We start from the raw sequence: 27,660 nt of genomic DNA, 5'->3' as shown, positions 1-27,660 counted from the left end.
AAAAAAAAAAATACAAATTAGAAGATAGAAATTGGCAAATTTGATTTAAAAATATGACCCAGTTATATGCTGTTCACAAGAAATTCACATAACATATAATGATTTAGGCAGATTGAAAGTAAATAAAAAGACATGTGCAAATCAAACAAAAGTAGGAGTAGCTATATTCATATCACATAAAGTAAGTCAGAAGGAAATCACATAATAATGAAAGTGTCATCCACCAAGAATTCATAGCAGTCCCGAATGTTTATGCATCAAACAACAGAGCTGTAAAATGTGTAAAGCAAAAACCAATAGAACTGAAAGGAAAAATAGAGAAATCCACAATTATGGTTGGATGCACCAACCTTCCTCTCTCAGCAACTGATATAACAGTTAGAAAATTACCAATGCTATAATGTAACTCAATGATGTCATCAACTGAAAGGATCTAGTTAACATTTATAGAACACACTGCCCAGCCACAACAGAATACACATTCTTTTCAAGAGCTTATGGAGCACATACCAAGATAGACTGTATCCTGGGCCATGGAAAAATACCTCAATAAATTTAAGAAATTCATCATGCAGAGTGTATTCTCTAAATACAATAGCATGAAACTACAAAACAATAACAAATAACAGAAAAATATTTAAATACTTGGAACCCTCACAACACATTTCTAAATAAACTGTGGATTAAAGAGGAAGTCTCAAGGGTTATAAAAAACAATATGCTGATCTGAAAGAAATAAAAATAGAGTATATCAGAATTTTTGGGACACAACTAGCATAGTGATCTATCCTTTCCTTGTAATTTCTCTGTGTCTTTATATTTAATGAGGAGGAATGTTATTGCCATGAATGTATATATTAGAAAAATAGTTTCAGTTAATAATCTATAATAAGCTTCCACCTTAAGAACCTACCAAAAAAAGAGAACAAAATGAACCCAAAGCAAGCAGAAGAAAGGAAATCAATGTACTTAAAAACAGAAAGAAAAAAAAAATACACAAAAGTCAATGAAGTAAAAAACTGATACCTTGAAAACATAAAGCAAATTGGGTGGGGGGGGAACTAGCAAAACTGATAAAAGGGAGAGAAAATACAAGTTGTCAATATTAGGAACGAAACAGGTAATATACAATATCATTTACAATGTCTAAAAAAATAAATACTTCGCTGTAAATCTAACAAAACATGTGAGACATATATGCTGAAAACTACAGAATGCTGATGAAAGATATTTTTTAAATTTTATTTATTTTGTTTTAGAAAGGGAGCATGAATGAGGAGAGGGGCAGAGGGAGAGGGAAAAACAGACTCCCCACAAAGCAGGGAGTCCAACATGGGGCTCAATTCCAGGACCCCCAGATCATGACCTGAGCCGAAGGCAGATGCTTAACTGATTGAGCCACCCAGGGTGCCCTCATGAAAGATATTTTTAAAAGATCTAAGTAAATGAAGAGACAAACTGTGTTCACGGATTGGAAGACTTACCATCATAAAGATCTCTTTTCCCTTCAAACTGATTCAAAGTTTTAGGATAATTCCTATCAAAACCTCAGCATGATGATTTTTTTTTTTTATAAATATAGACAAGACTTTCCTAAAATTTATATGGAAGGGCGAAGGAACTAGGAGAAACAAAACTTCTTTTGAAAAAGTAGAATAAAGTAGAAGGAGTCATTCTACCCTATTTCAAGATGTATATGGCTATGGTAATCAAGACTGTGGTGTTAACAGAAGGATAGACCTATAGATCAATAGAATAAAAAAACACAGAAATGACCCACACAGATAAGCTCAATTTGGGTTTTGTTTTGTTTTTTTTTTGTGTGTTGTTGTTTTGTTGAGGGCTTTTTTTTTGTTTTGTTTTGTTTTTTGTTTTTGTTTTTTACGAAGAGGCAAAAACAATTTAATGGGGAAAAGGGAGTGTTCAACAAAGGGTGCTGGTACAATTGCACATTCACAGGCAAGAAAACAAACCTCAGTGAAGTCTCACACCTCATGCAAAAATTAACTAAAAATGTATCACAGAATTAATTGTGAAGCATAAAGCCATAACACTTCTAGAAAAATACACACACACAAGAGAAAATCTTTGAGATTTGGGCTTGGCAAAATGTTCTTAGATTCTAAAAGTACGATCCATAAAAGAAAAAATGGTAACTTGGATTTCATCAAAATTAAAAACATTTGCTCTGTGAAAGCTCATTTGAAGAAGATGAGAAGACAAGTTACAAACTGGGAGAGGAAATACATTTGCAAGCCATATCTCTGACAAAAGTCTAATGTCTAGAATATATAAAGAACTCTCAAGCCTTACCAGTAAAAAAAAAAACAAAAACAAAACAAAACAAATCCCAAATCATTCAATCAGAAAATGGGCAAAAAACATTAAGAGACCTCTCACTGAAAAGGATATACAGACAGAAATGGAGCTCAAGAGATAATCAGCACCACTAACTACTAGGGAAATTCAAATTAAAACCACAGTGAGGGTGTGACTACACACAGATCAGGGTGTCCATATATACATATGGACACCATCAAATGCTGTTGAGAGTGAATCACTCATACATTTACTTGTGGGAATTTAAAATAGGACAACCACTCTTGAAAACAGTTTGGCAGCTTCCTAAAAAGAAATTAAATATGCAACCTTCCTATGACCCAGGAATTCTATTTCTTGGCATTTTTTTTGAAGAAGTGAAAATTTATGTTTACACAAAAACTTGTATGCAGATATTTATAGCAGCTGTTCATTATAGCTAAGAAATAGAAACAACCCTCATGTCCTCCAGGTAAATGGTTAAACACACTCTGACCTGTCCATACCATGGACTACTACTATGCCGTGAAAAAGGAACTAAATGTTGCTACATCAGCAATCTGGATGAACACGAGAAGGATGCTGAGTGGAGGGAAAAAAAAGCCAATCCCCAAAGGTCACATACTATATGATTTTGTTGATGTTATATACCTGAAATGACAGAAATTCTGTAATGCTTTCTATTGAATTCTAACCTGTAAAGGAATGGAGACCATGGTGGTTTCTGGGCATAAAGAAAAGGAGTCAGTTGGGAAGTGGGTGGGATTTTAAAAGGGCAACAGGAAGAATTTCTGTAGTGATACAAATGCTCTGTATCTTGGTGATCAATGTATATATCCTGGCTGTGATATTCTTTCTATTGTTTTCCAAGATGTTTCCATTGGGGGAGACTGGGCAAAAGGTACACAAGATTTCTCTATTATCATATTATTTCTTACAACTGCATGCAAATCTACAATTATCTCAAAATTTTTAAAAAATAATTTTTAAAACAAACTAACAGTGTTCAGATGGGATTTGGCTTGCAGATCATAGTGCGCAACTCTGGCTTAAGGGATGTGGTCACTGCCTTCCTCTCACACCTTGCCTTGTGCTAGCTGAACTTGTTTTCTCCTGGCTCACTGAGCTTTGACTGTCTGGCCTTCTTGGTTCCATAGGTCAACACTGTTCCCTCCTTCAGGACTTTCATACTTCGGCTTCTTCTTGGATAACGCCTCCCACTTGTATTCACCCAGAAGACCCCACTCATTATTCAGACTTCCCTCAGAGTTTCCCGGTATGCCTCCTTTACTCCATTCCCTGTTCACTTGGTTCTTTCTTCTTTTTTCACACCGTGGAATAACTGTCTTATTTATTTACTCATCAGTCATTTTCCTCTCTAGAATTTAAACTCCATGAGATCAAGGTGTTGTCTGTTGTGTTTACCGTGACATTTTCGGCACCCAGCACATTTGGCTAGTGCTGTGTAGGTGTCCAATCAATATTTCTTGAGCCATCCAACGAAGGGCTTGCATAGGTAAGAAAGAAAGAAGCTGATAGTTGTAGTTAGGTTTCCTTTTGAGGGATTGGGTTCATTCATTTACCATTTGTTCATTTCCCCTTCATTTATGAAGTGCTTACTATGTGTTAAGTTCTGAGCCAGGCACTTCCAGTGTGTTTTCTCATGAAGTCTCCAGAAAGGCCTCTGAGAGAGGCACCGTTACTCCCATTTTCCAGCTGAGGAACCTGAGGGGCTCTCTGAGATGAAGCAGTTGTCGCTATGCCGTTCTGGGCTCACAAAGCCTGTGTGGAATCATGCCTGACGTCAGTCCCCATGCTCTTGCCTCCAAGCTGCCCCCCCCCATTGAAATAAAGGAAACTGAGGCCCAGCTGGGTTCAAGGACTTGCCCAACACACCAGGCAAGTAAGCAGAAGTGCTTGGGCAAGAGTTCTGATCTTCCTCTTTCCAGGATGGTGGCATGTCTCTCTTTTACTCAGGGACATCTTCTCCTAAGAGGAATACTTCTCTGACCAAGGCATCCCTACTCCAGTAACTGCTGGTCACTCACACTGCCAGGGTTTTGAGTTTCCCTTTCAAATTATACCGCACTTCTTTTTTGTTCTATTACTAGTCCTCTTTCTGACAGAGACATAATATTCCTTAGCTCTCAAACTAGACTCTAAGCGTCTTCAAATTACCCACGACAGCAGCTGCCCCTCACCGAGTGCTGTGCTGAGCACCTGACGCGTTTAGCTCCCTGTATTGGTTATCTTTTGCCGCCTAAAAAGTCATCCCAAAACGGAGCAGTGGAAAAGGAAAAGATTTTACTGTCTCACATCATCTCTGAGGGTTAGAAATTCAAGAGTGGCTTAGCTGGGCGGGTCCGGCCCCTCTGAGATGCTAGTCAAGGTGTCAGCTGACTGGTGGGAGGGTCTGTTTCCGAGCTTACTCAGGGGCTGTTGGCAGGGCAGCCATGCTGTCTGTTGACCAGAAGCTTCCGTTCCTTGCCCCACGGGACTCCCTCTAGTGCTGCTTACAACACGGCAGCTTGATTTCACCACAGCCAGTGATCTGAAAGAGATCTGAAAGAGACGGAGGGAGACCGAGGGAAGCTTCAGTCTTTAATAATCTAATCTCAGAAGGGCTACGCCATCAGTTCCACCATATGCTATTGGTCATGCGCACCAGCCCTGGTGCAGTGTGGGAGGACACTCCACCGGGTGTGAGTGCCAGGAGGCAGGAATCATTGGGGACCATCTTCGATGCTGGATACAACTCTGTTTACTCCTTACAGCAATCCTATGAAGATAGATGAGGTTGAGTCACTGGCAAAAGGTTGCGCAGCTTGTAAGAAGCCGAGTTTGGACTCAGACCCAAAGTTAACATACAGACACACTGTACATCCTGTCTGGCACTCAGATGGCTCATTGGAAAAGTAGCAAGTGACTACATTGTTGCCGACGCTATGCAAAGTGTGCCCTGCAGGTGGGGACAAGGCAGGAGGGTCCATTGTATTATAAACTTCGCATTTTGGTGAGGAAGACAGATGATGAGCTGTCAAGTAATTGAAATAATATGTAAATAATCTCGAACAGTGATACTACTAGATCTAGTCTGCCCTCGCCCACCCTCAAGGACTCGGGGCATGACATCCACACCGGATGAAGGGATAATTGTGTGGGGGTGATCAGAAAACCCACTTCATCTGCTCAGAACACCTCTCCCAATTTTAACGTAAGGAGGTTAAATCAGCTCTAAATCTATCTTTGCTCCAATGTCCTGAGATGGGAAACCCATCAGTCAGTTAGTGACAGGGGAGTGGAATGCATAGCCTGGGAGTTAGCTAAGAGCTACAGAGCCAGAAAGCCTGCAAAGTCCCACCCCTGCCACTCCTCCTCAGTTTCCTGATCTGTAAAATGGGACTTATGATACTTCCCACCTGAACTGGATCCTGTGGGCACTGTACCAATCACCACGAACTCTGTGGCCGAGGATGATGGAAATGTAGTCTCTCTCAGTTCCAGGGGGCAAAGGTCCGAAGTCGTGGTGATCTCAGGGTTGTGTTCCCTCCCAGAGCTTGCTTCTTTCCGGCTTCTGGAGGTTACAGGATTGACTGAGTCATGGCCCCACGGCTGAAATCTCTGCTCTGCCTTCACCTGGCCTTCTCATCCGTGCGTGTCCTCTCTGTGCCTTTATCTTACAAGACATCCATGACCACATTCAGATCTGCCTTGATAATCCAGCTGGTTCGCATAATGAAAGGACTTTAGTTTTATCACATCTGCCAAACTTTACCGTTGAAGGTGACATTCACAGGTTTCAGGGGTTAGGTCAGAAACGTATCTTGGGGAGCCATTATCAGCCTACAACACTACCTCATAGGTTTGCTGTAAGGACCAACTAAGTAAAAGCAGGTTAAGTGTTTAGATCTTGCCTGGATTACAGAACATATATTTTTAAAGAATAAAAGTGGCAGGGAATCAGCTGGGCATGGGGAAGAACTAGGAGTGAATTCCGTGCCCCTATCCCTCCTGTCACCTGATGAGAAGCTCAGACATTTTTTTTCTAGCGCTTATCCCTGAGTCTCTGCAGACAGACAGACCCAGCCCCAAGTACCCGAGTACCCGTAAATGGCCCCGTGACCAGGTGCCCTCCTGTCTGTGAGTGTTCCCGAGACGAGCAGGGGTTTCCTCGGAGCTTGTATTAATATTTACAGCACTTCACTCACATGGAAAATTGATTTTTCTTCTTAAGCACAAAATGTAGCCAGTTTTATAACCTTTCTGCAGCTTGATAAAGGCCATTTGTAACCCACTTTCTCCATCACCCTCCCTGGCGCGAGTCTCAAATGTCTCTAAAAACTCCTGTGCGTTTGTAATTATGAATTCTTCTTAGGCAAACTTTAATTTTCAGGAGGGTTGACCTTTTGTTGTTGTGGGTTACAGTGGTCTTTGTAAATGGCTTTGTGTGTGTGTGTTTGTTATTGATGTTCTTCAGGATGTGGCTTGGGGAAGGGACCAGGGCTGGAGGGTGGGGGTGTGTACTATGAGGCCATTTTAATTGGTGACGTCCAGTGATGGATGAGGAGGGCTGAGCTCTGGGTGTTCATCTCTGTGGACAGGAAATGCCAGCAGAGTGACTGAAATTAAAACCCCGTACCTCGTTTTCTGTCCCCGATGCAGGAGAGTCGATGTGCCGGATGGGAAAAGACAAGCTCAAATAGCCAGTGGTCCCTACGGTATAGGATCTTCCATTTACGGTGTACTTAGCAGATACCAGGCACCCTGATAAGAGCATTTGACTAGGTCACTCAAGATTGGAGTCATTGGGGTTTTTTAGGGACTGGAGGGCTGCTGGTTTGGTGACCTGGAGAGAGGTGCCCATGGCTGGATTTGAGGCACCTGCAAAGGACGTTGCCTATCAGTTTAAGGGAGATTCGAGGTGTTATGGTTGCTGTTGTTGTTGTTGTTGTTGTGGAAAATGCATTCATTTATTTAAGCTGGAGAGGGATGATTTAGAAATAGCATTCTGTTGACCGTCAGGAGGACGGTGTGGAAGAGACCAGGCTCTTGCTGTGGGCATGCAGGAGTCCCGTTCAGGACCCTGGAGACCGGGATGGAGACAAAGAGACAAATTCAAGACAGGAAGGAAGAGAACTCACATGTGACAAGTACCGAATTGTGTCCAGAATTCTGAAGTAAGGTGCACACTCCCAGAATCCAATTTAAGCTTGACAAGAAATCCATACAGGCAGGTTCCATGCCCATTTAACAGATGAAGAGATGGAGGCTCAGAGATGGTGAATAACTTGCCCCAGATGACAGAGGGAGAAGAGGAAGAGCTGGAATGTAAATTCATATCAGTAGGAACTCTTTAAAATAGACCTGGCTATTTTAAAGGGATTCTTTATCAGTGGCAGACCCTACTGGACCATAATAAATGCAATAATGATGACGGTTCCAGTGTTGTCAACAGGAAAAGCAGCTAACCCTTGCTGTATAGTTGTCGTGTGAGCAGCAGTGTTCTGAGCACTTTGCTGACGGGAACTTATATTCTCACACATCTACCGGGCAGGTACTGACAAAAGTCCCATTTCACAGGTGGGCACACTGAGGGTCAAAGAGGCCATATAGCTATGAATGGACCAAGCAAGACTCTGATTGAAACTGTCTATGGTCCCTGCCTCATGCCCCTTTTCAGGAGGTGGGAGGAGAGGGCTTGCAGGATCCCACCGCCTCCTCTGCCATGACCGCCCTGTTGCTCTCTCTCCCCCGAGCAGTGCCCCGAGGAGCTGAGGCCCATGAAGGACGGCTCTGGATGCTACGACCACTCGAAAGGCATCGACTGCTCGGACGGCTTCAACGGTGGCTGTGAGCAGCTATGTCTGCAGCAGACGCTCCCTTTACCCTATGACGCCACATCCAGCACCATCTTCATGTTCTGCGGGTGAGTCTTGGTCCCTGTGGCCCAGCCACCCCCCTCACAGCAGCGGGAGATGTGGGGAAAAGGTCAGGAGCTGCAGTCAGGCCAAGCTGGCCTTGACCTTCAACAAAATGCCTTTCTGTGTCTGCTCTTTTAGCCCAAGAAGCAAAAGGCAACAGGATAACCTTCTATTGGGTATTGGGAAGAAGAAAGGAAAAAGTAAAATAAATAATTGATTAATAGCTATACTAAATGGAATCCATGCTCAGGCTGGGTCCTAGGGTCAGGACTGTGTTCTGCTGAAGCCCCCTGGCCCTTCTGCCTCTCCACTACAGTCCCGGCCAGTGTAGTCTGGAGACCAGAGCAGGCACCTGGAAAGTGTCACTGCGAACAAGCAGGTGTTCACTTAAGGATACAGGCTTGGGCCAGGCTTTCAACCCTGTTTCTGCAGGAATTTAGCATTCCTAATTCTTGATTTGCCCATTCAGGGAAGGCCTCTCTGTGCCCTAATGCCCTATCTGCAAGGAGAACCAAGTGTGCGGCAGGGAGGTGGGAAGGAGACCATGCAGCCAATGCCAAGAAGTCAGGGCATTTTAAAATTCTCCTGAGACTGAAAGAAGGGGCTCCTTGGGACCAGCTCACTGAGTGGCCCTGGACAAGTCACTTTTCCTCTCCAGCTGTGGTCTGATCACCTGTAAAATGAGAGCTTTGGACAAGGACACTGACCATTTCTTCCAGTTTACCTTGTTTTCCGTGCAGAGGACTGCAGTGGGAGTTAACCTCTGTCCTGCTGTCCCGAATGGCATCCCGCAGAGGGCTTGGTCCTGAGCACTTACTCAGGGGAACGGATGCACCTTTTCTTCTCTGCTTCACTTTCCTCCTGGTGACATCTTCGTCTTTTAAAAATGTGCTCATCCTCTGACACTCCGGGACTCAGACAAATAACCCCGTGCTTGTGCAGAAATGTCGGTCATTGAAATACGCTCCGTGCTCCACTGAGATAGAGAAACAGAATGAGATTTAACAAGAACATTTTCAGGCCTACATCTTATGCAAAAGAGGATGGGGGAGCGCGTATGACTTTAATCCCAGTTTAACAGAAAACAAATTTTACCTGCTCGGTTCTAGTCTGTGGCTCCGCTGTTCCTTCTGGGACATATTTCAGGTTCTCCCCCTCTGCCCCAGTTACACTGGGGCTGCAGGTGCCTTTGAGCAGGTGTTGGAGCAGCTTGCTGGAGGCCCTAGATATGTATCAGTAAAATAAATAAGAAATAAATTAGTGTATGCAGACCTGAATTTATAGCTGTCTCTCCTTGGCTTAAGTGACTGCAGGGCAGTGTGGAGTAAATTATGCATGGGCTTAGATCTGAGGCTAGAATACAGAATCAGCCTTGCTCTTATCATTATTTTTCTCCCTGTGTACTTGGTGTGTGTGTTGGGGGTGTGGGGTCCTTCTGTTGCAAATCACAGCAGTAACAGCAGCAGGGACAGCAGTAATGGACTTGGGCACAGAAACCGTCAGCACCTTCCTCCATCCACAGCACAGTGCAGAGGTCAGGGGGAGTCAGCAGACTTTGGTTCTTATTCGAGCACTACGTTGGGCAAGCCTCTGAGGACCCCTGCTCTTCAGTTTCCTGGTCTCTAAACTTTTAATAATATTTAACTCAATATGAAGATGGTCGGGAAGAATGCAACATATTTATCCTTTGTTACTCAATTAAGGTTAAGTCATGAGACCTTACGTGACTCACTGCCTTTTTGCTGTGTGACCTTGAGCACGTCACTTAACATCTCTGTGCCTCCCTTTCCTCATCTGTAAAATGGGGATAGTAATAGTTATCTTTTTATGGACCTGTCGTGAGGACTAAAATGCATTACGTCACAACTTATATGAGTATCTGTAAAGTGCTTCTGAAGGGACTTTCTGAAGTATAGTTGAGAAACAATATAACATCAGTTTCAGATGTATAACACGGGGATTGGACATTTATATACATTATGCAGTGCTCACCACCATAAGTGCAGTTACCATCTGTCACCATGCAAAGTTATTACACTGTTATTGACTCTATTTGCCATGTCATGCTTTGCAACCCACGACTTAGTTACGACTGGAAGTTTCTTCCCCTCGATCCCCTTCTCCCATTTCACCTGGCCCTCCACCTCCCCGCCCCTCTGGCAACCACCAGTTTGTCCTCTGTATTCGTGGGTCTGTGTCTGTTTCATTTTGTTTGTTTTGATACTTAGATTCCACAGGTAAGGGAAATCATTTGGTATTTTTCTTTTTCTGTCTGACTTCTTTCACCAAATGTAAGACACTCTAGATCCATCCATGTTGCAAATGGCAAGATTTCGGTTTTTTGATGGCTGACTATTATCCCATTGCACACGCAAGTGCGCATGTGCGCGCGCGTGTATACACACACACACACGCACACACACACACACACCCTTCTGTATCCATTCATCTGTGGATCAATACCTGGGTTGTTTCCATATCTTGGCTATTGCAAATAATCCTGTAAAAAGCATCAGGGTACATGTATCTTTTCAAATTAGTGTTTTCATTTTCTTCAGGTAAATACCAAAAAGTGGAACTGCTGGATCTTAGGGTGCTTCTGTTTTTAATTTTTTTGAGGAACCTCTGCACCGTTTTCCACAGTGGCTGCACCAATTTACATTCCCAACAACAGGGCACTGGGACTCCCTTTCCTCTACTTCCTTGCCAACACCCGCTCTTTCCTGTCTTTTTGATACTAACCATTCTCATGGGTTTGAGGGGATATCTCACTGTGGTTTTGATGTGTATTTTCTGATATTTAGTGATGTTGAATATCTTTTCATGTGTCTATTGGCCACTGGTATGTCTCCTTAGGGAATATGTCTAATTCAGGTCCTCTGGCCATTTTTTATTGGATTGTTTGTTGGGTTTTTTTGGGTATTGATATATCCAATAAGGGGTTAATATCCAAAATATATGAAGAATTCTGAAAGTCCTAAATAAGTTGGAAAGGGGTGGGGGGAGTTTGCTGTGAGCTGTTGAAACCCATCCAAAGGCTGATAAACAGGACAAAAAAGAAGAGAAAATCCAGGTCTCCTAAAACCAACTGCAGTGTCAATGTGTTTTGGAAATTGCCTATTAAGTATGCAAATGAGAAGTTACCCACACTTGTTAGAAGGACTATAAACAAAACAATGAAAGCCATTAGCAGGTACTTGTGAGAAAGTTGGTGGAGAGAAGTGGCAAGCCCTGAATTAAGCAAGGAAAACAAACCTTTGCTCAAAGAGACCTTCCAAACTTACTCAGAACTCTGTGACCTCTCTGAATGTCCTGGGTAGGGGCAGGTGTAATAAACCTCTCTACAGCCAGGACAGTCCCAGTAGCTAAGTCTTATAAAGTGCCTCCTACAGGCCATGACTGGGAAGTGCTTTGATTACAACAGGCTATTTAATCCTTGTAAGGACTCTACAAGGGAGGTACTGTGATGAGCTCCAGTTACCCTCAAGAAAAGCAGGCACATGGTGGCTCTGTGATTTGCCCAAGGTCACACAGCTGGTAAATGGAGGCTTTGAGATTTCCACCCAGGCTGTGTGGCTCTAATCTGTGTCACTGCTGGCTTCTGGACACTTCTAGCACTGTGTGGTTTTAAGCAAGTCACTGAACTTCCCTGAGCATTCCCTTTCAAGTGGAATCAGTTAGGAATGTGAGGATAAATGAAATTACGCATGCACAGGGGCTAACACACATAAGCACCCAGGAATTGGTAGTTACAGTTAGTCGAAGAGGTATTACGCCATCTAATTTCATCATTCAGTGACTGAACTGAGGTCTTGCTTACCAGCTCTAGCACCTGGAACATAGTAGGTGCTCAAGTAATCATTGTGGAATGATGTTCCTCAGTCAATGTGGCCAAAGAATGTGTTCCTGGTCTCACCTTTCCAGCTATAATTCCAGCTGTTTCTCTTTTCCTGAATTAGGGCCCGTGGCTTCAGCTTCTGGAATTTTGACAGTGTTGTTCCTTCTGCTTCTCCTCTCCTCCTCTCCTATACCATCAGTCTCTGCCCCCACCCCACCCCACCCCCCCGCCTGTGGGCATTCAGCTTAGACAGCTGTTTCATCCTCTAGACTCAGTGTACGTGGAACCTTCTCCAACGAGTCTTCTCTGAGCACTAAGGGGTGCAGGAAAGAGGTGTGCAGGTACCTCGGAGCTGGACAGTAGAATACTTCACCCTTTCAAGGGGATACAAGTTAAATATTGGCTCGGTATTTATCAAGGAGTGTTAGGGAATGCAAAGAAAGGACTTTCTTTTCTTGTTATATTTTGGTTTGTATTTTTTTTTTCCTTTCTACCCACAAGACCCTCTTCCAATGGACAGACCCATTTGCATGTAGCCTTGAATTCCAGTTTATCCCAGTGAAACCTGGACACCATTTGCAGACTGAACCTATAGCCAGCTGCCGTGATCGTCAGCCCCTGGTCAGGCCAAGGTCTGCACCACTAAGTAAAGTACCTTTCTCTGGGGTCACACAGCTAGCCCGCCACTGCTGCTGCCCTGAGCGTCTCTCTGTGGTCACCCCAACTGCTCTTCTGACTTACCTGCTCTCCTGTGTGGTCCTCATCCCACTGTGAGTGCCTCATGGTAAGGGACTAGGTCCCCTTCTTGTCACTCCCCACTATTAGACCTGAGAACTTCTTCAACACTGTATTTGTTGAATTAAGGAATTCATCTACCTAGGATTTCTTGTGCCTACTCTGTGCCTGGCCCTTTGTGGGACACTGAGAACGCAAAGAGCATTGAGCATGAGTCCTTGCCTACCCAGGGCAGAGGGGACACAGAGGACAGGTGGCTGAGCCTCACGTGGTCCTAGAGGATGTTGATAGAGCACAGGTACCAGTGTGGTGGAGACAGGCAGGTGAATTGGAGAGAGGTGGAGAAGGCCTTGGAAAATCAGCTGAAGCATTTAGAATGAGTCTTAGAGGTGAGGGAGCGGCACCTCCCTCAAAGATCTAGGTAGGTTACCCAGCAACCAAGTTTGTATCCTTTGTATAGTGTGTTTATAATGTACTCTATTCATTCTTCTTTGAGAACTTAGTATTATCTGCATAAATCCAACCTATTAAAAAAAAAACAGATAATATAAAGATAGGACTGACCAGAGCCATTTTGTAAGGAGAGAAACAGAAAGGGAGGAAATGGTTTCAGAAGCCTGACATGGGGGTCTTACTCAATGGGAGATAAATTTAGCTCTGTGCTTCTTGGCAACTGAAGTAAACAGGAAAAAAAAAAAAAAAGAAAGAAAGAAAAAGAAAACCATGGTTGATTATATAGTTGTCCTGGTTTGACAAAAGGAATGTTGTAGTTTTGTTGTTTTGTGTGTTTTAACGGGCAAACATCTTTTCGTGATATAATATTCTAAGAGAGATGTTCCCTATATATTTGTAAGTAAATTGTGATCAAGTCTGTTAATCTTTTTGAAGTTTTAGTTATTTCTCAGATCTTTCAGAACAGGAAACTGAGGCTTGGAAGGATCTCACAGCCACTTAGGAGGTGAAGTTGGGACAGGAGATATCCCATGGTTCTCTCTTCAGAGGTGGATGTATTTAATGTATTTAAATGTAATTTAATTTAAAATGTAATGAAAATGTATTTAAAAACGTGGGCTCAAAGAGCACATCTAGCCTCAGATAGTCCTTACCAGAATATCTTTTTTAATGTCATTTTTATGTGATTTTAGGAGGGAGAGGAGATAATACATGCGTTTGATACTCATGGTGAACTGGAAGCCACTCACTTTCACAGTCAAGGCTTTGCACGCTCTCTAGTAGTGGAAACCACTGACCTCAGGAAGGGAGACGCTGATCTCGATTTTGACCATGAGTAACAAGTTACAGAACTGTGGGAGGTTTCAAGGCCTTGTTTCATTGTGGTTCCTGACTTTAGGTTAGGGCCTGCATTCTTCCCTCTCCTTCCTCCTGATTGAAGGAAGAGGGTTTTTACCTCCCACAGTTAACACAGAACATCCGCATGCCACGTTCTTGTCAAACATTACAACCTCATGCTCCCAGGAACTTGAAACATTTTGCAAAAGCTCCAGTGTAAAACATATTCATGGACAGTTGATGGAAGCACCCAGAAGTTCATCCATTTGCTCAGAGAGGATTTTTTTCAATGTGGGCTCTGTGAAACATTATGCCCCTGAAAGGCATAAAGGGGCAGCTCAGTGGTCAAGCCCACATGGGAAAAAGTCCGTACTCTAGAACTGCCTTGAAGTTTCACCATGCACCTGGGGATAGTAAAGGCTCTGACAAGCCCTGTAGTGGTGAAACATCATATGTCACTGGTTCTAAAGTGACCACATTTTCCACGTTCAAATCTCTGAAATTAGGATGCATTTTACTATCAATGATTTGACAGAGTTTAAAAAAAATGTTTTTCCTTCTTAGTGTTAGGTAAAATGCTAATGTTTCTTGTAAGTGTTAAGGGTCTTAGGATAGATACATTGTTACATAATTTAACCAGAATTCCCCATGGAATTCTGTTTCCTTTCCTTTCTTTCTCTTATTTCTTCTTTTCTGAGGAATACCCTTGGGTATCCTATATTCAAAATGGATTTTCCAAAAACTAAAATATTCCCTTGAATGAAACCTTCAGATGGAGACCACCCTGAGAACAATCTTACTCATCTGTATTTTAGTTATTGTTGGGACAAGCCCAAGGGCCTTCATGAGAAAGACCCCCATGACGTTGGTTAGAAGGGTTTGTGTGGTTGAGGATCTTAGCTTCAAGGCCACAGAGAGTCGTGGTCCTGACAGCCCCAGGTTGGGATTTGTCACAGGTGTCAGATTCAGGAAAGCTGGAAAAGCACCTGTTGCTCTCTTGCCTTGCTGTTAGGGTACTCAGATTCACCCCTGGGCACTGGTCCAAGTCTGTGTAGTGTGCAGTTCTTTGAGCTCTTTTTACCTGACCTTTTCTCTGTTTCTATTTCCCCTCCCCTCCAGGATTTGATTCTTTTTCCTATTAAAAACAAAACAAAACAAAACAAAAAAAAACAAAAACAAAAAAATGCTTTCTAGTCTATGAATTTCAATATATAATTTCTGGTTCCATAAACCATTGAGGAATGAATGAATAACCAAGCAAGTAAATACAGGAATAAACACTCTGCTTTGAGAATCTGTGTAAATGCCTTATCTCTATAAGGTCCTGGTTTCCTCTCTCGAAAGACAAGCAGGTTGGAAATAGTCATTGGCGCTGAAGTAGCATGGGTGCCAGGTTTGGAATGGGACAGTCCAGGTCAAGGTACTGGTTTTTTTTTAAGTGCTCATGTGATCTTGGTGGAGAAATTTTAAAGTGCCAAGCCTCGGGGTCCTTGGTGGCACTGTTGGAATGAAACTCCCCACCTGTGATGTTGCTCTAAGGATTAAATAAAACATGCTCTTGGCTAAACACGTATAGGTTTTATGGTGCAATCTCTGAAGGCCCATCTATTTCTAGTATTCTCTATAATGTGATAGGTTTGTTAAGGGTAACACATTCATTGCCTTCAGCTAAAATGCCCAGTTTGTATCTTTGTACTTATTTTATGTTTTTCATTTTGGCATATGTATAAATATAGTTTCATGCAGATCTTGGCTGGTTTCCTGTGAGCCTACACGCTTTAGAATTTCTGCAAGAAATTCTCCCAGACGACAGAATGTTCTAAAGAAACTGTATAATTATGTTGCATGGTAAAAAGAAAAAAAAAAAAAAGAACAGAAACCAACAACTAAACAGACCTTTGCATAAATCATCCATCTTGTTCCCTGAGGTGGCTTGCGGGAGTGAGTTCCTCATGTTTCAAAACTCAGTGGATCATTTACCTCTGAGTCCCTATGTTTTTATGAGTCCCTGTTTTTTTTTTCTTCCTCCCTGTATCTCTAAGAGTCTTACTAAGCATACCCCAGGCCTTTTTATCTCCCCTCCTTCCTCTACTGCTGAACCACAATCCTTTCCTACCTCCAGACCAAAAAAAAAAAAAAAAAAAAAATCACCATGAACCTATAGTTATAATATGGCTAAAATCATACACACACACACACGCGTGCATTTTGAAATATGAACTCCGAGATCTACAACTTAACACCACTAACAGTAAGGTACTTCTTCATGGGCAAGTCACTTAACTATTCTAAAACAGTTTTCTCATCTGAAAAAGGGAGCCATTCCTCCCTGTTAGGATCTTATATTAGTTTCCTAGTTCTTTGATAATGAATCACCACAAAGTTAGTGGTTTAAAATATCATAGATTTATTATTTACAGCTGTGGAGGTCAGAATTCCTAGAATCAAGGCTCAGTAAGACTTTAAGGCCAGAGAACAGCTGGTTTCTATCCCTGTCTCTCTTCTGATTCCACATGGTATCTCCTTCTCTGACACATTTGTCTACTTCTTATGCTCTTACAAGGACCCTTATTACACTGAGCCCAACCCAGATAATCCAGAACAATCGTCCCATTCTCAAAAGTCTTAAATCACATCTGCAAAGTTCCTTTTGCTGTGTATGGTAACATATTCATAGGCTCTGCAGACTACAACACAAACATTTTGAGGGCACCATTATTCTTTTTTTTTTTAAGATTTTATTTATTTATTTGACAGCACAAGTAGGCAGAGGAGCAGACAGAAGGAGAGGGAGAAGCAGGCTCCCTGCTAAGCAGGGACCACTGCCTCCGCCCCCTGGCCCCATACAGGACTTGATCCCAGGGTCCTGGGATCATGACCTGAGCCTAAGACAGATGCTTAACCAACTGAGCCACCTAGGTGCCCTAGGGGCACAGTTATTCTACCTACCACAGGTTGTAATAAGGAGCAAGTCAGTTCATCTACAGAAAAAATATTCCACTAGACTGTGGAACTTGATTTTAGGGCTGAGCTTTGCATATGTGTGTGTATATGAGTGGTTGTGTATACCTGTATACATATAAATACACATACATGCATATGCATGTAATGTATATATTTAATTTATATGTAATAATTACATACATATGCATTCACATATTTAAAATACATGAACGATATATGTATTTCCAATGAATGGCGCATCAAAGTTCCCAATTATGTAGTTTGAATAATAAGAATATAATAATAATAATAGAGTCAAAGAAGGGCTACTCTGTTGATTTTAAGAAATCTGGATCTAGAGAGAACTCCACAAGTAGTATTTGAGAAGCACTAGAAATGATTTTATGCTCTGTGGTAAATGCAAATGGGCTAACAGATGAAATAATGGTAGAGTAATACATGACCATAATAACATTAATCATTGGGAAGCAGCAGTGTTGAAATGGCACCATGTGTAACACATTGTCTACTATATGACACATGCGATATTGTCCTTTATGTAAGTTATCTCCATTCTCACATCAGCTCTGTGATCAAGATAACTATTATCCCCATTTACTAGATTGTGACACTGAGGCCTAGAGAAATTAACAGATAGGATCAGGGTCATATGGCTGGTAGGGGGCATAGCCTCTATTTGAACCCGGGTTTAATGAGATCCAAACCCTGAACCTGACATCTGTGTCTCCCTTAAATAAGGAGGCATGAAATCTCAATAAATTCACCAAAGTAGAAATTATACAAGCTATATTCTGAGACTAGAATGCAATATTAGTATGTATTAATGGCAATCTAGCTAACAGATAAATGTCTCCCCTTGAGAACTAAAAAACAAAAATAAAAACAAAACAAAGTGACACTTGGGTGGGGAAAAAGAATCAAACTCAAATGACCACTTCTTTAAAAATGAGTAAGTGCAGGAAGGCTACATATCCAATTCGCGGAATATGGGGAAAGCAGTCAGAAGCTCCATGTCATTTATTGAGAAGCAAGACAAATTGAAAATAAGCAAATAAAGCATTCAAATCAAGAAGCCAGAAAAAGAATTATAAAGCAAAGTCAAAGAAAGCAGCAGGAAAGAATTAATATAAATGAAAACTGAAATAAATGAAAGAGAAAAAAGAGAGAGAGCCTCATCAATAAAATGCAAAAGACTGTTCAAATGAGAAAGAGAGAGAGAGAGAGAGAACCCAAATAAACACATTAAGAATGAGCTGGGGACATAACCATGGAAGCACAGAAGATAAAACAAATTTAATGAGAATACTGTGTACAACTTTATACCAATAAATTTGAAAGTCTTGATAAAATGCATTATTTTCTTAGAAAATATAAATTACCAAGTTTGAGTCATGATGGCGTAGAAAATCTAAACAGACCGATAACATAAAATAAAATGATCAGAGAGCCAACTATCTGCAATTGAAAAGACATGAGCTCAGGGGATTTATAGGCGGGTCCTATCAAATCATTAAGGAATGTATAACCGCTATCTTGTATAAACTGAATCAGAGAAAGAAAATAAATGGGCAGTTTTCTAATTTATTCCAAAATCCTAGTGAAGTCCTGATACCCAAACTTGGCAAATATATACTCATCCATTTAGAAAAATCTGGTAGATGTATGAGAACTGATAAGCTCCTTATGTGGTAGGTTGAAAAATCAAGTTACAGAAATCAGTCATAGATTCCCTCAATATCGGCAACAATTAACTGGAAAACATAAGTGAAAAACCAATCCTCTTCCTGATGGGGAAAAGACTGTAATAGTAACAGCTGTCACTGACTGTATGTTTGGGTATGCCAAATTCCAGATGTAACTCATTTAATCCTCACAGTAACTCCATGAGGTGGGAACTTCCTTATAGATAAGCAAAGAAGGCACAGAGAGGTTAAGCATTTTGTCCAAAGCCACACAGCCAATAGGAGACAGAATCAGGATTCGGCGTCTGGTGGTCTGGATCCAAAATGCATGTCTGTAACCTCTGTAGCATCCTCCATTGCCTACATACCTGTGAATAAGCCCTGACACGATACGTGGAAGACCCGAGGTATAAAACTTCAGTGAAGGTTTTAAAGGAACACCATACACATGGAGATGCAAACTATGTAACCGAATTAGCAAACTCACAACTATAAAGATGTTAGGATAAGATAAGCTAGGTTGCCATAACAAATGAAGCCTCCCAAGCCAGAAGCATATACACAAAAGTTTATTATAAATTTTTCATGCAAAATCCATGTGACGGAGGCTCCCCTCTTTTATCCTGCAGTATGCATTTGGAACCTGTGGTCTCCAAGCTTGCCATAGCAAGAGAAGAGAGGGCTTGAGAATCAATCACACAGGATGTGTTGAAGGGCTGAGTCTAGCAGCAACATATCACATCAGCACAGATTCCATTATTCAGAATCCCGTCACATGGGATCCCACCACTGCAAGGGAAGCCTGGATGGAGAGGCTACGGTGCATATCAAGGAGGAGGACCCAGCGTGGTGAATAGAAGACATCATCTCTGCCATGGCTGGTGGCAGTGCCCAGCACAGAGCTGACTCTCAATATTTATATCTCTTAAATTTATATCTTCCCCCAAATTGGTCTACCAATACATTGCAATACCACCCAAAATTCCACTTGGGTTTTATATGGAATTTGACAAGTTAACTCCAAAATTCATTTGAAGGGAAAAATAGTTTAGAAGAGTGAGGAGGTTTTGAGATAGAAAATCAGTCTTTATGATGGGGAGGGAACTTACTTTACTATATGCAAATGATGCTATAAAGCTACAATAATTCAAAGAGTATAGAATTATTGCAGAAATATACAAACAACTAAGTAGGAAAAATTCCAACCCTCTATATATGATATACATAGTGATTTAGTATATGACAAAAGAGCATTTTATATTAGTTAGTGAACCAGAGGGAACCTTCAGGTAATGGTTACTATTTTAACCCACTGAGCCACCCAGGCGCCCCATGGTTACTATTTTAAAAATAACCACTCCCACCATGTATAAAATTAAATCCATACAGATTAAACAATTGAAGATGGAAAGATTTTTTTTGTAATGAGAATAATATAGAGAAATATGTTTTATCATCTCGTGGCTTCCTAAACATTGCCGCAAATTCAGAAGCAATAAAGGGCCAGGACAGAAAGGTTATAAGGTATCAAAAGTAAGATTAAAATACAAGTACAGACTAGAAGAAGGTTTCAATATATATGGCAGGCAAAGGTTAACTATCCAGAAAATATGCAAAGCATATCCAAGCCAATGAGGAAAAAGACAAGTATGACAATGGAAAAAATGGTCAAAGCACATGAATGGACAATCTACACAAGAAGAAATAGATAGACCTGTGACACGAAAAGACAGTGAACCTCAGCGCTAATCAGGAAAATGCAAACCGAAACAAAAAATGACTCGGAGCGCCGGGATGCCTCAGTTGGTTAATCATCTGACTCTTGATTTCAGCTCAGGTCATGATCTTAGGATCCTGGAATCGAGCCCCACATCTGGCTCTGCACTCAGCATGAAGTCAGCTTGGGAATCTCTCTCCCTCTGCCTCTACCCCTCCCCCCCCAAATAAATATAAATAAATAAATAAATAAATAAAATGTTTTTAAAATGAGTTATTTTTCCCATCCGAGGTTGATAATAATTACCATGAAAGATACAGGGAAGTGGGCTCTCTCATTTATCAGTGATAGGATTGTGAACTGGTAGAGACTCTACAAACATCTATTCAGGAGACCTACCAAAATTTTTAAATTCATGAAACACTGACCCCTTCTAAGATTTTGTTGTAGAAACACACACATGTACACAATGATGTAGGCACAAAGATCTTCATTATGACACCATTTGCAATAATAAACAGCTGTAAACCACCAAAATGTCCATCCATAAAGATCAGCTAAAAATATGATGGTATACTTACACTCTGCAATGCCAAATAACCAGCAGAAAGGTAGATCTATATGAATACTGATTTGAAGAGATCTCTAAGAAATAGTATTAGGTACAAATTCATATCTTACAGCAACGTATGGTGCACTTATGAGTTTATTATGAAAAAATTTATGTATAATATATTTTTATATACATGATATTGTAATTCTAAATGCATTGAAAATACTCTAGAAGAATCTATAATAGTAATGATGACTACTGAAATAGGAAGTAAGAATATGTATAGAGTGGAAATGAAGAACTTCCACATTTCACTCTATAGACTTTGGTAATGTTTAATCATTTACAACAAAAGTAGTATTCACAGGCATACGTGTGTGTGTGTGAAGAGAGAGAGAAAGCTCTACTTCAGGAAACCATTTCTTATACTTCCTGGGAACCTACTAGGATAAATGGATGGAATTAGACTTTATTAAGAACTTACCATTTACTCTCCCCATTCATACAACTTGTATTATGTGTACTGCAACTTTATCAAGGGAGAGTTTAATTGCATTTAACAAATGCAAAAAGAAGTGGGGATAGACTTGATGAAGGTACCAGGACAGCCCTTCTTCCAAGAACTTTCCACTGTACTTGGCCAGGAGCATGTCAGCATGAGAAAGACAATTGGTGCTCCTGTGCAACACACTGGAGGTTAGAGAGGAACAAGGGAAGAGTGACAACTTTTCACAAGAGTGATCTAGATCAGCTTTTCAGCCCTGCCTCTTTACTTCCTGCCTTCAATTGGGTTCCACGTCTCTAACATCAGCTACTGGCTCCTTCAACCCAGGAATATTTTCAACCCAAACCATCTCAAACAGACTCTCCCTTCTTCCAAATGAGTACCTGAGTATCTCTGCAGTCAGATTCAACAGATGTTTCACTCTACCTCCCAGAGAAAAGACAAATAAGAGACTGCCTGCCTTCTACTGTCTCCAGCTGGCACAGCCCAACCAGGGTCAGATCATGCAAAGAGGAACAACTAGAGTTGGAAAAACAAGAGTAGAAAAAGGTACCTTTGTTGCTTAACAGACCTGAGTTTGAATGCCGCTTTGCCACTCACTGACAGTGTGACATGCTTTATACTTCTTTGCTCCTCATTTTGATTCTGGGTAAAGCAGGAATGATGATATTACTTGTGTTCTTGGTTACAAAATAAATATAAAAAGTGCCCATGGAAAATATATGCTCAGTAAACAGAAACACCATCATTGCCACTGTTACTATAATTTTTTTTTTTGTGAACTACCTTGATTTCCTGTTTTTTTTGCAGCGAATGTATCATAGGACCTTGTAGCTGCCTAGTGAATTAAGATAGGATAAGCATTTCTACCCCATTTTACAGATGAGGAAACTGAAGATCAAATAAATTAAATGACTTGCTAGGGTTCACATAGGTCCAAAGGAGCAAAGATGACATTTATACAAGTTTTTCCAGTTGAGCAGCCTATTCCCTTGTGTGTCTTATCTATTATGTATACTCTATTCCAAGTGCCTAGCAAAGGAGCATGGGCAGGTAGACACTGGAAGAATTCCAGCTTTTGGACTGATTTTTCAAGGGCCGAGACCTCTGCTTTCTCCCCTCCCCCATGCTTAAGAGATAGCTTTTTTCACTGCAAACATCCCCAGATTGCAAATGCTATTTCAACACCCCATTTAGATGTCCGTTTGGTCCATAGAGGAGGGGTTGTTTGGTCCCTGCCTCAGAGGCATGTTAAGGATTCTTTTGCTGTTAGGATTGGGTCGTTAGAGGCCAACAGAGGCTGCTAACATTGCTAATTGAGCAGAAGCAGTGGCTGCAGCTTGGTGAGCTGTCCGTGGTCCTGGACGGATCAGCTCTGAGTTACAAGGGCAATAACAACATTGTTTTTGCTACAGTCTTCAACCTTGGTCGACAGATACACTGGGAATAGATTCTGGTTTGAGAAACTAGTTGATAATTCCCTGCGAATTGGTCTGTCATGCTTCTTAAAATCTGTGTGTTCATGGAAAACAGTTTTTAAATTTGCTTTGGGCGTAGATGTGCACTCTGGTTTCCCCCTCGACTCCTCCAAAATGTCACAAATGACTTTCCCTGAATTTACCAATTTGTAGGATTAATGTGCTTTTCTCTAGACACCTGGGCCCTGGAGAGATTCCAGACAGAATAGCTGTCTCCATTCCTAAACTCTGACCTGTTTTGCAGGCAAAGGAGGCTTGGTTTTAGGTCACCCACAATGGGGGCATCCAGCATGCGGAGCTAACTCTCGGCTCTGTTTTATCACGCAGTTGTGTGGAGGAGTACAAGCTGGCTCCTGATGGAAAATCCTGCCTAATGCTCTCAGATGTCTGCGAGGGCCCCAAATGCCTCAAGCCTGACTCCAAATTCAACGACACCCTCTTTGGAGAGATGCTGCATGGTTACAACAACCGGACCCAGCATGTGAACCAAGGCCAAGTCTTCCAGATGACCTTTAGGTATGGGGCAGATACTTGCACTTCACTGTTGAATCACTGACGCAAAATCTGGGCAGGGGGAGGAAGCCATGGGCACCATGGAGTTGAGTGGTTTTAGACTGGTTAGCATTTCCCCAGGCTCACTGATGCCTATCCAACAGAGTGTTAGAAGTCAGCAAAATTCATTCCATGAGTTTCCTTTTCCACTGACCTACTCCTTATTTATCCTCCTCTTCCATTTTTCTAATTCTAGCCACATTTTTAAAAATCAGTCTTAAATCATCCTGTAAGTACGGTTAATGGAATTTTAAAATGTTTAAATTAATCTTTCAGTCTATTAAAAAATAAGTATCTTATGTAGGCTATTAAGACAGTTCAAAAATAAAGGCATTTAATGAAGTAGAAAATAAAATTCCCATCACCCAGAAATACCCAGAATTAACATTTTCTTGAACATTCTTAAAACGCCTCTCTCCCTCTGTCTACACACATACACACACACACGCACGTGCGCACACACACAGACACGCCACATCTCAGTAAAGCTGTTTAGAAATTGCTGTTTTTTGCTCAACAGTATGTCAAAGACCTCATTCTCTGTTAATAAATACAGAGGTACCTGCGAAATTAAAAGATAAGGCTACTCTCATATGAGAGCAAACAGAATGGGGACTGGGTTGACCAAATTATATAAAGATTAGACATGCAGTCTCATTATGAAAGGCTCCCTGGGAGAGTCGGAGGAGCTGGCCTTATTCATGCCTCAAAATCTGAAGAACCATAAGGTGGTAGACTAAGTAGAATTGTTCCCTGTATAAGAAATGATTATCTTAAAAAAAAAAAAAAAAGGCTGTATGTTTAGACAGTTTTGCATGAAACTGTAAAAGGATATTATTACAAAGCAGGACTCACCCCAGCATTTGAGATTGTGTCAACAAAAGTCAGAACTGGGAAAGAATATCTTCATTCTAATCATCATCATCCCCATTCCATCACCTAATTAATAATAGTGATGTTTATAGTAGGAGTGGTAATAATGACCGCTATTTATGAAGAATTACTCCATGTCAGACTCTTTACCGAGTATTTTTCGTAATAATAAAATGATGATGATGATGATGACATTAATTCAGCACAAGCTGAGGGCATTCCAAACACTTGCCATCTACTATTTCAAGTGATCCCCCCAATGGCCCTGGGAAGCACGAGCTATTGTCATCCCCGGTATACAGATGAGAAATGGAAGTGTGAAGTGACTCTTCCACCTCTCCCTTCTAGGAATTGAGAGAGCCAGGATAAAAGCATTTTAGCTTCACTATTAAAACCCTTCGAGGCACTGTGGCCTCCGTTTTACAGCTGAGAAGTCAACATCAGAGGTAAAGTGACTCTCCCAAGGTCCCCATCCAGTGAGAGGCAGAGTAAAGAATCAGGTGTCAATCTGGCTGACTCCCAAGCCTTGCTCCTTTTTTTTTTTTAAAGCCAACATGCCTCATTAATTCCCATTTCATAGAACAAGAATGGAAATGTGAATTCCCTGAAACCATTCACCTATGTAGTTATCACAGGCTGCTTGAGCACTGACTATGTCCCAGGTGCCATGCTTGCTTACTTGAGATACAATGAAAAGTGAGATAAAAGTGGCCCAAGACCCTGTGGTGCTTTGTAGTGTGTGTGTGTGTGTGTGTGTGTGTGTGTGTGTGTGTGCGCACGCACATGTGTTTGTAAACTTATGGACTTATTTAATTTGTGCTAGGCGCTATGAAATAAAGGAACACTATTGTTCCAAGATAACAATTAACAGTGGGGTCTAATTCAGTTGGAGCAGAATAGTAGATGTGCATGTACTGGGTTAGAAAGCAGTAAGACTTTGGAGCCTACTTTTCAGATGAAGTGTTATTTAACTAATACCTAGACTAGGTATTAGGTATGGGACTTAGCTTTGGGAAAGTATCAAGCAGAAACAGATGTTTTAAGAAGAAAAAGAACATGTTCTGCTTTAAGTAATGGAGAAGTCTGGTGTGGTTTTAGTCAAGCAAGTAAGGGAAGAGTGGTGGGAGGTGAAGCTAGAACAGTCCATAATAGCATATCATCATGGGGGTCTTGCAGGTCAGGTCTTTATTCTGGAGCAAACGGGAGAACTCAAGATGGTTGAAGAAGTGGAGTGTGCCATGGCTGCCTTGTTATTTTCCAACTTCACGGTGGCTGCAATGGGAAATAAATGGCAATGAGGGTTGCCCGGGACAGGGTGGAATGGGGGCTCAGTTGGGGCTTTATTGTGGAAGCCATGTGAAAGTGTTGGTGGCTTCAACCAGAATGATGGGAACCGTTGGGAGAGAGAGGGAGATTTTGTGAGATAGTCGTGAAGCATGGTTCACAAGGCCAGTGAGCATGGTAGGCAGAGGGTAAGGTCAAGGGAGGGTTTGAAAGTAATGAGAGCGACTGGTGGCTACACAGCAATTTAGTAGTTAGTAGTTGAGTTCTTCAAATCCCAGGGGAGTTTCCTTTCTGCCACGCAGATGCTCAAAGAGCAGTTGAATGCTACTTGACTGGAAAACTCTGGGAGAAATTTAAGGATAATCCAGATGAACTACTCCATACTGAGAACCACAATGCTGACTTTCTCTAGTTTTAATGCTCCATGAAATTCTTTCTTCAGCATCATGATAGCTAACATAATGCTGTGTGGAATTCAAAAGAAAAAAGAGAAAGAAAGAAAAAGAAAGAAAGAAAGGCCCTTGTTTCTGAGAAGGAAATTTACAGGCTCTCACAATGACATACAATTGCCAAAAATATGTGAAAATTTAATCTCCAAATTGGCATTCCAGTAGTTTTCAAAGAATTTCTGTGTGAAGCCTTTTGAGAAGAATTAGAAGGAATGATAAGGAGTTTCTCAAAAGATGAGGCTTGTGAACTGGAGTTGGAAGTGATAGCAAAGGACAGTGTCTCTTGGGAGGGGTAAGAGCTGGAAGGGCATTTTTTTGTCCAGGAAGGAGCCTGTAGAAGCGTAGACACAGATAGGCAGGAGTGGGGAGTTAGCAGAACAGGTCTCCAGCTAGACCTGGCTCCAAACCTGGCCCCACTGGTGACCATAGTACTATTGCCTTCTGCTTGTTTATTTTTTTAAAAGATTTTATTTATTTATTTATTTATTTGAGAGAGAAAGAGAGAGAGTATGATCAGGGGCAGCGGGAGAGGGAGAAGCAGATTCCCCACTGAGTAGGGAGCCCAACGAAGGGCTCCATCCCAGGACCCCGGGATCATGACCTGAGCCAGAGGCAGATGCTTAACCGACTAAGCCACCCAGGCACCACATTTTGCTTCCTGTTTTTTTTTTTTTGTTTGTTTGTTTGTTTTAAGATTATTTATTTATTTATTTATTTGACAAAGAGAGAGAAAGAGAGAGAGATCACAAGCAGGCAGAGAGGCATTGCCTCCTGTTTAAAAAGAGGTGTTTTATCAGATTCTGGCCCTCACGGCAGCTCTCAGACTGGCCGGCATATATATGATAAGTGATCAGATGTACTTGTCGTTCTCATTCTCTCATGTGAAGATTAGCTTGGTCCAAAAGAAGGATCCAAACTGCATAATAAGATGCTAGATTCTGAAGGAGATTCATGGGATCCCTGATCTCATTTACATATGGGGAAGGGACTTGGCCAAAGTCACAAAAAAAGTCATTGCAAAGCTACCTCATACCCTCAGATCAGATCCCAGCATGCTTCTACTCCCAAAAAACTGGTCATTAAGAGAGAGCATGGTTCCGTAAAGGCTGGCCTGGGAGTCCCCAGGCTCATACAGAATTTTAGCCCCATCAGGAATCCTCATTCTGGCTCAGACACTCTGCTCATTGTTCCCAACCCTTCAATCTTGGGTTGTTTCTAAATAGCAGGGTCTGTGTCTGCCCTGATTTGCTCATTGAAAAGAGTATAGTGAACAGACCACAATCTCTTTTGACAACAGCCTCAAGATTTAGGGAGCTCCCCAGACTACCATTGTGTTCGAGTGGTCCATTTCACGTAAGCTCTCTTATCCTTGGCTTCAGTTAAACTTTCTTTACAATAATTTCCATCCTTAGACTATGTCACCTCCTGGAGCCACATGCCAAGGCAGTTGACTTCCCATGGTGGGAAGGTGAGTGGCTTCTGATGAATCTAAATTTATCT

At 41.5% G+C, this 27,660-nt stretch overlaps 1 protein-coding gene across 3 annotated transcripts in view; it reads left to right on the top strand.

Annotated features, from left to right (window-relative positions):
• LOC111145742 (astrotactin 2) overlaps positions 1-27,660 on the top strand; it is an 867,423-nt gene that overhangs the window by 542,260 nt on the left and 297,503 nt on the right. For all 3 annotated transcript variants that reach the window (XM_022500914.1, XM_022500912.1, XM_022500915.1), the window contains 2 exons: positions 8,079-8,245; positions 23,330-23,518. In XM_022500914.1, the coding sequence (XP_022356622.1) occupies positions 8,079-8,245; positions 23,330-23,518 (356 nt within the window). The remainder of the gene's footprint in view (positions 1-8,078; positions 8,246-23,329; positions 23,519-27,660) is intronic.

The sequence above is a fragment of the Enhydra lutris genome, unplaced genomic scaffold, assembly GCF_002288905.1.
Source record: "Enhydra lutris kenyoni isolate GAN:26980312 unplaced genomic scaffold, ASM228890v2 scaffoldscaffold13, whole genome shotgun sequence".
NCBI classification, from domain to species: domain Eukaryota; kingdom Metazoa; phylum Chordata; class Mammalia; order Carnivora; family Mustelidae; genus Enhydra; species Enhydra lutris.
Note: the sequence above shows the minus strand (reverse complement) of the source record. Positions and strands in the feature narration are given on the sequence as shown.